This window comes from Cetorhinus maximus, chromosome 26, assembly GCF_964194155.1.
Source record: "Cetorhinus maximus chromosome 26, sCetMax3.hap1.1, whole genome shotgun sequence".
Taxonomy (NCBI): Eukaryota; Metazoa; Chordata; class Chondrichthyes; order Lamniformes; family Cetorhinidae; genus Cetorhinus; species Cetorhinus maximus.
In genome coordinates this window covers 15,313,065-15,326,042 of record NC_135904.1, presented here as the reverse complement: position 1 = coordinate 15,326,042, position 12,978 = coordinate 15,313,065, and the positions used below count along the sequence as shown (strand labels likewise).

The 12,978-nt window shown below is 42.1% G+C and overlaps 1 protein-coding gene across 2 annotated transcripts in view; it reads right to left on the bottom strand.

Moving 5' to 3' along the window:
* Positions 1-12,978, bottom strand: part of LOC144668313 (AP-3 complex subunit sigma-2) — a 54,434-nt gene that overhangs the window by 25,669 nt on the left and 15,787 nt on the right. For both annotated transcript variants that reach the window (XM_078530195.1, XM_078530196.1), the window contains exon 4: positions 5,760-5,831. In XM_078530195.1, coding sequence (XP_078386321.1) covers positions 5,760-5,831 — 72 coding nt within the window. The remainder of the gene's footprint in view (positions 1-5,759; positions 5,832-12,978) is intronic.

The window sequence follows — 12,978 nt, the reverse complement described above, 5'->3', positions numbered from 1 at the left end:
ATGCAGTGCCTTGCAATGGAAATCCTAAAGCATTTTACAGTTAATGAAATATTTTGAAGTGCACCCATAGTTATGTCTGCAAACACAGCAACCAATAGTGTCCAGTAAGATCCCACAAACAGCACTGTAATAAATAACCAGATACTTGCTGAAAAAGAGAGACATGTTGCAGCTTCGGCACGTCTCTTTTCTTCAGTAATACTCAAGTTCTGTACCACCAAATGACTATAACCAGATAACCTGCTCCAACACAAAAGCAAAATACTGCAGATGCTGAAAAACTGAAGCAGGAAATATCATCAACTTGAAAGGTTAACTGTTTCTCTACAGACATTGCCAAACCTGTTGTGCCATTTCAGCATTTTCTGAGTTTATTTCAGATAATCTACCAAAATCAATATTATGCTGATTTGCACCATCAGGATTTATTGTCATTCATTTATATCAAGGACATTGACTAGGACACAATTGGGAGTAAAGGTTGTGGACAGTTACCTCATTTAAACGATAAGAAAGCATTTATCAGCTATTTCTTGTCGCTTTAGAATGACATTTTGCAAAATAAACATTTATCAGGATAATTAAAATGAAATACTGTTTGTATCCACAGAAACACACCAGGTGTTTTATTGCAGTGTCCTGATGGAACTTCTAAATGTGAGTCTCAAAGGAGCACTTCGGTGGCACTATGACAACTGCTTCAGCTGCCTCAGTTTCTGCTTCGCTGCTGCGAATTTTAGTTTTAATTTTCATTAACATAGTGCCTTTAACCTAGTAAAATATCCCTTGGTGCTTCACTAAACCAGAACCATCAGGACTTCATTTGAGTATTGAAGTGTTGGAAACACTAGTGCATTGTTTAATTCCTGCTGCTAACCTACTGATCTGTTCAGAGTTTAATCCTTTAGTGAAATTTGTAGAAACACTAATTAAAGGATAAAGCAAGGGTTTATTTAGAGAAGACACGGCCGATAAAAAATATTTCTTCACAACATTTTGGAAAAAAACTATCTCAAGGAAATATTCTTAATGAGATTGTCTCATTCTGCCCTGATTAGCCTCCAAGTACTGAATCTAATGTCCAGACAGTTCTCATAAGTCTCAATTCTTCCCAAAGAAGCAAAAAGAAAAATAAAGAAAACGTCAAAGAACTCAGCAACAACAAATTGCATTGTTAGCACCTTTAACATACTAAGGTACTCCACAGAGGTGTTTATCAAACAAAACTCTTACTCTGTATTACAAATTCTTTATCTCACCTTATTCGGTGAAGTTCGACAATTAGTTCCAATGCAATTAATTTATCAAAATTGGACACAAGGGGTACACAGTGAAAGCAGACAGGGACTGGGAACCCTAAACCTCATGACTAATGGACCATCTGTTTGTTATATCCAACCAATGAAGGGGACTGAAACCTAAAAACAATAAAAACCTTGATATGAACCAGATATCTTGAAATTAGCTCAATCAAAACAATATTGTGCGGTGAAATTGATCTGTACAATGTTAAAACAAATAGCATGCAATTCGTTTGATGTTAACAGAAAAGAAATGTGTTACCTCATTTATTACTTGGCCCATTCAGGGCTTATTATTATTACACAACAGAATTTCAACCCATTTCTGCAAGACAACACTTAACATTCAACAGTTAGTCAGCCTCCTGCCTTCTCTGGTTCACAACAACATGCTTCAAACAAGCATGAGACACCTGATGGTCAAGTACATGGAACAGACTTTACTGATTTCCAGCATAGGTGATCGTAGGTGAGTGTCTATCAGTTCCTGATATAATTTGAGGCCTCTAAAGAACAGGTGAAAATCAGGCCCCTTTATATATCAGAAGCACATTGGGGTGCGTAGAGATGGAGCTGTTGGTTATGAACTCTTTGAGTTCAGTCACTTTTGAGCTTAATTGTTTAATCAAAATTTTGTAGAGGTATATCAACCTGCTTTGCCATTCCTCAAAATCATGGTTCATATTCTACCTCAACTCCACCTCTGTTATCCCCATATCAATTCATTCCTTTAGAACCCAAAAATCTATTGGCCCCAACAACAGAGCATCTACAGCTCTTGGGGTAGAGAATTCCAAAGATTCACAACCCTTTGAATGAAGTAATTTCTCATCATTTTGGTTTTAAATGGCTGACTCTTATTATGAGACTGTGACCACGCCCCCACCACACCCAGTTCTAAACTCTACAGCCAGAGTAACTGAGTAACTCACCTCCTGACTCCCCAAAGCCTGTCCACCATCTACAAGGCACAAGTCAGGAGTGTGATGGAATACTCCCCACTTGCCTGGATGAGTGCAGCTCCAGCAACTCAAGAAGCTTGATATCATCCAGGACAAAGCAATCCACTTGACTGGCACCACATCCACAAACGTTCACTCCTTCCACCACCAATGCACAGTATCAGCAGTGTGTACCATCTACAAGATGCATTGCAACAACTCACCAAGGTTCCTTCAACAGTGCCTTAAAAACCCACGGCCTCTACCACCTACTAGAAGGACAAGGACAGCAGACACATGGGAACACCACTACCTGGAAGGTCCGCTCCAAGCCACTCACCATCCTGACTTGAAATTATATCACCATTTCTTCACTATCCCTGCATCAAAATCCTGGAACTCCCTTCCTAGCAGCAATGTGGGTGTACCTACACCACATGGACTGCTGCAGTTCTAGAAGGCAGCTCACCACCTCCTTCACTTGGGCAATTAGAGATGGGCAATAAATGCTGGCCTAGCCAGCAAAGCCCACATCCCATGAACGAATTTTTTAAAATGTTTAAAGCAACAGCCTCCCGCATCTACCCTACCAAGCCCCTTAAAACTTTTACATGTTTCAATGAGATCACCTCTCATTCTTCTAAACTTTAGGGGGTTAACAATTTATCCATATCCGATATTTGTGTACATTACAACACTTTCTCCAGTTCTTTGTAATTTATCTTGCTCCTGCTGAAATAGCTCTATTATGTCTTACGCAAAGAGAAAACATATTGAGTAACCTCATCGTAGGTACACCTCTGAGCTTTCAATGTGTAATAAATATGCACCAAATTGGGATGGGCATAAATTCCATCCTTGCCCACATCTCAAGAATCAAAGTACATTAAAAATATTGTAGCCCTCACTAAAATGGTGAGTAAAGCATAATATCACAACTTCAAACAGGGTGAACACATCACCCGATACCATCACTGATGAGCAAATCATTGCATAATCTCAACCCCTTCTAAAGAAATGTTGCCTGCTCTTCCTGTAGCTATGTACTGACCTGTTTTCCAGTATGTGTACTCTTACAGTAATTTACTTTTTATCTCCCTTTAAAGGGAGTGTTTTGATAAATCATATTGTGAACCTGCGCCACATTAATTCCCAGTTCTAGGAAGACCCTGCACAATGAGTTGCTGGCCCTGACCTTGTGTTCAAGGTTACTGAAGCAGCGCTTTGCAGATAACTGAACAGCAATCCCAGCAAAGCTGGAGTCTTGATAGGGGAATGCAGGTCTCATGGCAGGGACCGTATCCGTGGGGAGGGCTGGGTTGCAACTCACTAAGTTAACTCTCAACATCACCCTCCCTCCACCCCTGGGGCTGCTGGGACTTCTCTAGAAGCCACAGCCTTACCTGTTTTCCAGTTAAGTCACTAGGACTATCCCCATGCACTGTTTCCAGATGCATCTTTCACCTCCACACACTGCTTTATAATGACATTGGGCTACTGCTGCAGCTTCCAACCACTGCCCACTTTCCAGTAACCTCACCATATCGCATGCATACTGTGGGGCTGTGCCAACTTGAAAAAGGATGCCACCATATGGGGAGGTGATGGTATTGGGGGAATGTCACTGAACTAATGATCCAGAGGCCCAGTTTAAACCCCTGGGGGCACGGGTTCAAATCCCACTATGGCAGCTGGTGGAAATTAAATTCAATTAATAAATCTAGAGTTAAAAGTTAGTTTCAGTAATGGTTCCATTATCATCGATTGTCACAAAAATCCATCTAGTTCACCAATGCCCTTTAGGGAAGGAAATCTGTCATCCTTACCCGGTCAGGCCTACATGTGACTGCAGACCCACAGCAATATGGTTGACTCTTAACTGCCCTCTGAAATGGCCTAGCAAGCCACTCAGTTCAAGGGCAATTAGGGGTGGGCAACAAATACTGTCCTTGCCAGAAACGAATAATAAATCCCTGGTGGGCCATAGACCTCCGGTTCAGAACCCCTGCCTTGTTCCTTTGCACAAACATTTCTTGTTTACCACATTCTGCCACCAAAATGAGAAGATAAGTATGCTTTCCTCTCAGGGGATTTCAAAGTCATGCAGCTTATCTTTGAAAATCTGTTGCTTCAAGATGCAAAGAAAGTTGATTATTAACCTTTAACTCGCCAGGACATCCAACTAACACTTGTGTGAACAGATTGGGAGAATACATTACGTCCAACTTGTGTAATAATCTGATAATAAAAAATAAATCCTTGAGATAGCCTACCACAAATATGCCTTCATTTACCAATGATGAGGGAAAGAAAATAAAACACCTTCTGCACCATTTGTGCATGAAGTACCAATGTACTGGAAACCTCACATGTTTTCACATAAGTTACTTTTAAAAATGTCTTAATAGGAAGGTTTATTTTCTAAAAAGTGACTTCCATTCTCACGCTCTTGCCCTGTGACATACAGCATGAGGGTGCCATAGAAACGACTGCAGCGTCGATGAACAACAACACAATGGAAAGAGCTTCTCAGAGTTGGCAGGTGAACTAAAAACAGAAAATGTTCACATGCACTGCAGGATCTGAAGACTCAGAGCATTTCTCAATCGTTATAAACACTTCTGAACGGATACAAAACGCTGAAGACATATCCCTGGCAGAGGGGTCTGCCCTATGACTGCTCCATAATGGTGAGTGACAGTCCAGCCACATCTCTGCAATGTTGTATATCACACACTTGGCGACTCCTGTCCAGTCCAACAGTTCATATGGCTCCGTATTGAGTTTAGGCAAGAAATAAGTTGTGCCATGGACGAGGGCAATCGTTTCCGGCCTGATGTCCTGCTGGATTCATGGCCATTCTAATCAAAGTAAACACTGAAAAGACTAGCCTGGGAAGCCTACTGTCGCACTGGAGCTCGAGAGCACAAGAGAACAAAACTCAGTGGCCCAGAGACTGAAACTGACCTAGCCAATCCACTGCTTTACACAAAGCAGATTCTAATCTTAACATTTAAGATTTATCCAATTTCAGGTGCTGCAGTCACCGCAATACAATTACACGAGGGGCATTTTTCAGTTTCCTATTTTGCAAAATCAGATAAAGTTACATAATCCTTTAGTTAGTTTCATCAGACATTTTTACTCCATGAATTATGTGTTCTGTGGATGTGTGTTGGGGTGTTAACGAATCTGCCAGTAATTATTAAATGGAAAACACATTTCACAATCACAGGAGCCATGAATCCGGTGGGAATGGCAATATTTGGGGCCACAAAAGTATCAACAGCAAACTCCTGCCGTAGTATCAATCAATGCTTAACGCAGCTTCATTTTATTAATCATTTAAAATTCTAACATTTACTGCTATTAAATTACATCATTATGTTAACACTAATTAAATATAAGCCTTTGTTAAAATATGCAGAAATTTGGATTCTAAAATAAAATTTGATTTCAAGGCAGTTAAAAACAATTTGATACAACACAAGCTTAACAACAATATATACAAAAATACCTTATCCATGTGGAATATAAGGTCCAGCTCACAGACATTCTCAAAACACTTGTCCAATGTTTCCACAAATACCTGAAGAAACAAATAAAACAAACGTCAGCTATTGCTCAGTCTGGCAGTTCACCAAAATACTGGTGAATACACCAATACACAAGCTGGTAAATGCCTGCTCTGAAACACAATACCGCTGTCAATAATAAAAAGTTACACAGGATGCCCAGGTTTCACAAAGAATAAACTCCCATCATACCGATTGACAAACACCCATTCCCTGCCACCTCACCATTCCTGAAACATTATCAAAGGACAGGTGTGCAGTGAGGTGAAGGCTCGACCTCAGGGTAACCCAGGTGAGCAGTTGGTCTGGATGTTGGTCTGGGCTGCTTACATTTCCAAAATTAATTGTTTTAAAATGGCCTTTCAGGCATGGCCAGGTTTGGAAGATGGGGGCAAGAAGGAATAAAACGGAATAACCTGCAAGAATATATTAAAACTGGTAATCATAACCTGACAATTTACACTTGCTTTCTGCCGTTTTTCACAATGGCTACGTGGATTGTTGTTTTAGTCAGAATTTCTATTTTAGCTTCCAAATTTCACAAATTTGCCTTGTCTCATCATGCCCATTTCTTTTGCCAATCATCTTAAATCTGTGTCCTCTGGTTACCAAATGTTCTATTAGAGGAAACAATTTCTCTTTATTTACTCTATAAAAACTCTCCATAATTTTGAACATCTCTATTAAATCTCCTCTTAATCTTCTCTGCTCGAAGTAGAACAATCCCAGCTTCTCTAATCTTTCAATGCAAGTGAAGTCCCTCATCCCTGGTACCATTCTAGTAAAGCAACCAGTCTAAGGCCATGACATCCTGCCTAAATGTGGTGTCCAGAATTATAATATAATATTCCGGTTTCCGTCAAACCAATGATTTCTAAAGGTTAGCATAACTTCCTTGTTTCTGTCCTCTTGTTCCTCTGTTTATAAAGCCAAGGATCCCATGTGCTTTTTAGAACAGATTTCTCAACTTGGCCTGTCCCTTCTAAGATTTTTGTACTGTTATGAAACAGTCCAGTTCTCTTTCTCTCGGGGAGGGATGGTTCGGGTGGAGGTTGAAGGCTACAATCCCCAACAGGCCGCAAGTTTTGGAGCATGCGCAGTGTGCGGCAGTGTGTCTGGCTGTGCATGCTGTGTTCTGGATTTCTCCTCCTGTAGTAAAAGGGTTCAGCCATCCTGACAGCAGCGCACTTGCGTGGGAAAATGACGCAAATTCCCTATATGGGATCCAGGAGTGGGGCCCCATAACAGAGGGAGTCCCAGGGCAGGGGACAGGGAGACATCCCAGAGAGACAGAGACAGAGATAGAGAGAGAGAAAGAGAGAGAGAGAGAGAGAAAGTGGGGTGGGGATCACCTGGAGAAGGAGCCAACAGGAGCAGTGGAGAGAGGAGCAAAGAAAGAGGCTCCAAGCAATAAAAGTGCTGCTGTTGACAGGTTCAAGGTAGTGAGGTCTCGGGAGAAGCCCTGGAGAGTGGAAGGTCGGTGCCTCTGTGAGGTGGGCTGTTGAGGCAAAGGTAACTCTTTGGAACAGGGGTGTTCTGCTCAGTCTGGCTGAAGAGCTGTAATTATGCCTGTGAGTTGGTGCTGGAGCGCAGACTCAGGAATCCAGGGGAACAGAGTCTCAGGAGACAAGGTTGAAACCTTGGGCCGTAAGCAGTTGTTGAGAAAGTCCAAGTCGGATCGACTTTTGGATGGAATTCCAAGGCTAGATCTTTGAAAGGGAAGTGTGAAGACTTGTAATCATCCATAAGAGAGACAAAATTTTAACGAGATTGTGTAACAGTGAACATTGACATCTGGAAAGATTGCTGAGAAATCTGTGGGATCGGTCTAAGTAACACCTGCCATTTATTGTGCAGTGTAGAATGTTCAGCCACAGTTTGCCTATTTCATATTTATGTCACATTAAGTCTCTAACTTGTCTCCATCTGAACTTGCTGTGCTCCATTCTCTCAGGTCCTACCCTGACTTTGTTATCAAACCAACGACAAGGGTGGTGCTGCTGTTGTCTGGCGTACTGACCTCTACCTTGCACAGGCTGAGCGCCAACTCTCAGCCACTTCTTCCTACCTCCCCCTGGACCATGACCCCACCACCGAACATCAAGCCATTGTTTCGCAGACTTTCAGTGACCCCATCTCCTTTGGAGGTTTTCCCTCCAAAGCTTCAGGCCTTACAGTTCCCCGAACAACCCACTTTGACCTCCTTCTCAAAATCCACAAACAGCACTGTCCTGTTAGTCCCATCATTTCACCCGGTTCCAAATACAAGGTAGCTATAGGTACCCGCATGGGCCCATTATGCCTATCTTGTTGTGGGGTATATATAACATTCCCTGTTCCAGTCCTACTCAGGCCCCCTCCCATAATCCTTTTTCCGGTATATCCATGACTGTATCGGTGTCGCTTCAAACTCTCATCTGGACCTGGAAAAAAAACATCAATTTTGCTTCTAATTTCCACACTTCTCTCACCTTCATGTGGTCCATTCTGACACTTCCCTTCCTTGACTTCTCTGTCACCATTTCTGGGGATAGACTGTCTACTAACATTCATTACAAGCCCACCAACTCCCACAGTTACCTCAATTACATTTTCTCACACTCTGCTTCTCGTAAGGACTCCTTTCCATTCTCTCAGTTTCTCCATCTTCGCTATATCTGTTGCTACCTCTCACAACAGCACTTCCAACATGTCTTCCTTTTTCATCAACTGAAGTTCGCCCCACTGAGGTTGACAGGGCCCTCAAGTGTGCCTGACCCATTTTCTGCACTTGTGCCCTCATCCCTTCCTCTCCCTCCGAGAACCATGATAGGATTCCCCTTGTCCTTACTTTCCACCCCACCAGCCCCCCGTGTTCAAAGGATCATCCTTTGCCATTTCCGCTGCCTTCAACATGATGTCACCACCAAACACATCTTCCTCTCCCCTCTCTTGTCAGCATTTCGAAGGGACTGTTCCCTCCGTGACACCCTGGTCCACTCTTCTATCACCCCCAACACCTTGTCCCCTTCCCACAGCACATTCCCATGTAATCGCAGGAGATGCAATACCTGTCCCTTTACCTCCTCCCTCTTCACCATCCAAGGCCCCAAACACTCCCTCCAGGTGAAGCAGCAATTTGCTTGTACTTCTTTCAATTTAGTTTCCTGTATTCACTGCTCACAATGTGGTCTCCTGCGCACTGGGGACACCAAACGCAGACTGGGTGCCCACTTTGCAGAACACTTCTGCTCAGTCCACAAGCAAGGCTCCAATCTTCCTTGCCATTTCAATTTATCACCTTGCTCTCACACACACATTTCTGTCCTCAGCTGCTACAATGTTCCAGTGAAGCCCAGCGCATGCTGGAGGCACAGCACCTCATCTTCCGATTAATCACATTGCAGCCTTCTGGACTTAACATTGAGTTCAACAACTTCAGACTGTGAACCCTGTTCTCCATGTCGAATTTTATTTTTGCAAAGTGCCAGTCTGTATCTTGTTTTTGCTTCCAGGCTGAGCTGACCTTTATTCTATTAACACCCCTACTCTAGAACAATGCTTTGCTTCTTTACTGCAACCATTACCACTTCTTGTCCTTTTTCTCCATGACATCCTTGGTATTTAATCTCCCCTGCCCTCTAACCCATCCCTGTCCTTCCCTATCATTTCATTTGACCCTTCCCTCTTTACTAACAGCATAAAACCCATCACATTTCTGCCTCTCTTCAGTTCTGAAGAGTCATATTGGACTTGAAACGTTAACTCTGTTTCTCTCTCCACAGATGCTGCCAGGCCTGCTGAGATTTTCCAGAAATTTCTGTTTTCATTTAGTTTCTATTACGTCTCCTCATTCCTCCTACTGAAACGTATCACTTCACAATTCTCTGTTAGGTTACATCTGTCAGGAAACTGACCATTTCATCAGTCTTCCCATGACATTTTGAAACCTATTGCTCTTCTTATCAGTGTTTATCATTTTTCAGAGTCATCTACAAATTTTGAAATTATGCCCTGAAAAATGCAGGTCATTAACATATATCAAAAACAGCATTGACCCTAACACTGACCCCTAGGGGACACAACTGTAAACTCCCCTCCAGGCGAGAAAACAACTGTTCACCACAATACTCTGTTTTCTGTCCCTTTGCCAATTTTGCATCCATGCTGCCATTGCCCCTTTCTTCCCGCGGGCTTTGATTTTACTAAAAAGTCTACTATATGGTAAAAGTCCATATACACAGAATCAACTGCACTACCCTCACCAACCCTCTTTGCTACTCCATCAAGAATTCAATCAACTTAGTCAAATACAATATGCCTTTCGCAAATGATGGTCAGTCGGAAATGTTAACTCTGTTTCTCTCTCCACAGATGCTGCCTGACCTGAATATTTCCAATATTTTCTGTTTTTATTGCCAATAACAAATCTTTGCTGCGTATCATTTCTTAGCTCATGTTTTTCTAAGTAACAATTAATTTTGTCTCAGATTGTTGTCTTTAAAAGTTTCCCCACTTCCGTTAGGCTGACTGACCTGTAAGCTGCCAGTTTTATTCCTTTCTCCTTTTTTTGAACAAGGGTATAACAAATACAGTCCTCTTATTCCTTTGACACAACCACAACTGAGGAGGATTGGAAGATTGTGGATGGAGTCTCTGCAATTTTCATCCTTACTTCCCTCAGAACCTAGAATGCATCCCATCCAGACTTTTCTACTTTTGAGTACTGTCACTCCTCTTTACCTAATTTTATCCCATTCAATATCACTCCTGCCTCCTTCTTTGCTGCTCTAATGGCAGCAACCTCTTCTCTAGAAGATAAATGCAAAGTTCTTATCTATTACCTCAACCATACCATCTGTCTCCATAAGATCTTTTTGGTCCCACTGTCCCTTTCACTAGCATTTTACTATTTATATGTTTATAAACTACTTCTGGCTTCTCTTTAATGTTTGCTGCTAATCTCTTCTTATAGTTTCTCTTTGCTTCCCTTATTCCCTTTCTCAGCTCTCCTCTCCTGTCTACTTTCTATGTTCAGCTTTGGTCTCAAATGAATTATGAACCCCAAATTTACCAAAAGCCTCCTTATCCTGTTTCATTTTATTCTCTATATGTTTGATCATCAAGGGGACTCCAGGTTTGGATGCCCTTCCTTTCCCCCTTGTGGGTATGTGTTGAGTCTGTACCCAAATGATTTCCTCTTTGAATATCTCCCATTGCTCAATTACTGCTTTATCTGCCAATCTTCAATTCCAATGCATCTGGACCTGGTCCATTTTCAACTCACTTAAAAGCATTTTTTTAAGATTAAACAGTTCATCTGGATTGCAAGTAGGATTTAAAGTTCATTAATTATGTCCTCAAAATTTTTCCCAAAAACGTTTTTCCGTTGTTGGTATCTGTACTGGGAGTGAGCACAGTCCTACCTGCCTGCTTGGAGTGGACTCTTGGATTCAAAAAGGACAACCTCCCTTAGTTCATATTGATTAAATCAATAGTCCTGTCAAGATGAAATGGGTTGCTCCCTTAGACGATGCAAGAACATAAAAAATAGAAGTAGGCCATTCAGCCCTTTGAGCCCGCTTTGACATTCAGTGAGATAATGCTGATCTTCTACTTCAACACAATTTTCCTGCACTATCCCCGTATTCGTTGTTTCTCTTAAGTAGGAATCTATCAATCTCAGTCTTGATCACACTCAACAACTAAGCTTCCACAGCCTTTTAGGGCAGAGAATTTCAATGATTCACCACTTTCTGTGTGAAGAAAATTCTCCTCATCTCAGTCCTAAATGGCCTGCCCCTTAGTGATCACTGTATCACCAGCAGGTCCGAATCAACTGAAACAAATCCTGTTTGACCGGTGCTTACTAAGTTATTTACACTTGTTCTGTCCTTTGTTTTGGTGGTCTGCTATTGCAGGGGATCCTTCAAAGGGGATTAGCTACTGAAGAAGGACACAGTTTTAATCTTCTTTCGAATTAACAGACTTGAAATCAGAGGTACAAACTAGCTGGCTGTGCCTGGTGTTCCTGAAGTTCCTTTATGCTGTGCTCATGTAACTTTATTAAGGAGTGTTCCAGACTCTGAGGTTTATTTTTAAGCCAAAAGCTAATGAGATAAACTGTTAAGTGTTAGACACTTTGGAATAGAAGACAAAGTTATGTATTGTTTTTGTTTATGTTCATTTGCTGAACTATTCTCACTTCTCTATAATTTTACTTAAGCAGTAAAGGTTTTAAATTGGGAAAGACAATTTTATTAAGCTGGGTTGTGATTTGGCAAAAGTGGATTGGAAACATCTACTTGAAGGTAAATCAGTGTCAGAGCAATGGGAAGATTTAAGGAAGCAATAGAGAACATTCAGAACAAACATGTTCCCATAAAAAAAGCGTAGGACGCCAAAATCTAAGCCCATCCTGGATTCCAACGAGCATACAGCATAGGATAAGGCAAAAAAAGGAAACCAGATGCCCAGAGTTCACAGTCATAGGGTCATTGACAGCACAGAGGCCATTCAGTCCATCGAGTCCATGCCAGTTCTCCACGAAGCAATTCAATCAGCCCCCTCTCAATCCCCATAGACCTGCAGGTTCATTTCCTTCAAGTGCTCATCAAATTTCCTTTTGAAATCACTGATTGTTTCCAGTTCCACCTCTCTTGTAAGCAACAAGATCCAGGTCATTGCCACTCTCTGTGTAAAAAAGTTCTTCCTCACATCCCCTTAGCATCTCTTGCCCAAAACCTTAAACCTGTGTCCCACTGTCTTTGTGTCATAAGCTAATGGGAGCAGTTTTTCCTTGTCTACCTTATCCAATTCTGTGATTATCTTGTACGCCTCTATGAAATTGAAGTCACCCACCCAGAGTACATTCTGACCCCTTGCCACCCTCAGTGCTTCCTCCCAGTGGTGTTCAACATGGAGGAGCACTGATTCCCCAGCTGAGGTGGGGGTGGTAATCAGCAGGAGATTTCCTTGCCCATGTTTGACCCGATGCCATGAGACTTCATGGGGTCTGGAGTCGATGTTGAGGACTCCCAGGGCAACTCCCTCCCGACTGTATACCACTGTGCCCCCACCTCTGCTGGGTCTGTCCTGCCAGTAGGGGTGGTGATGGCGGTGTCTGGGACATTATCTGTAAGGTATGATTCCGTGAGGATGACTATGTCAGACTGTTGCTTG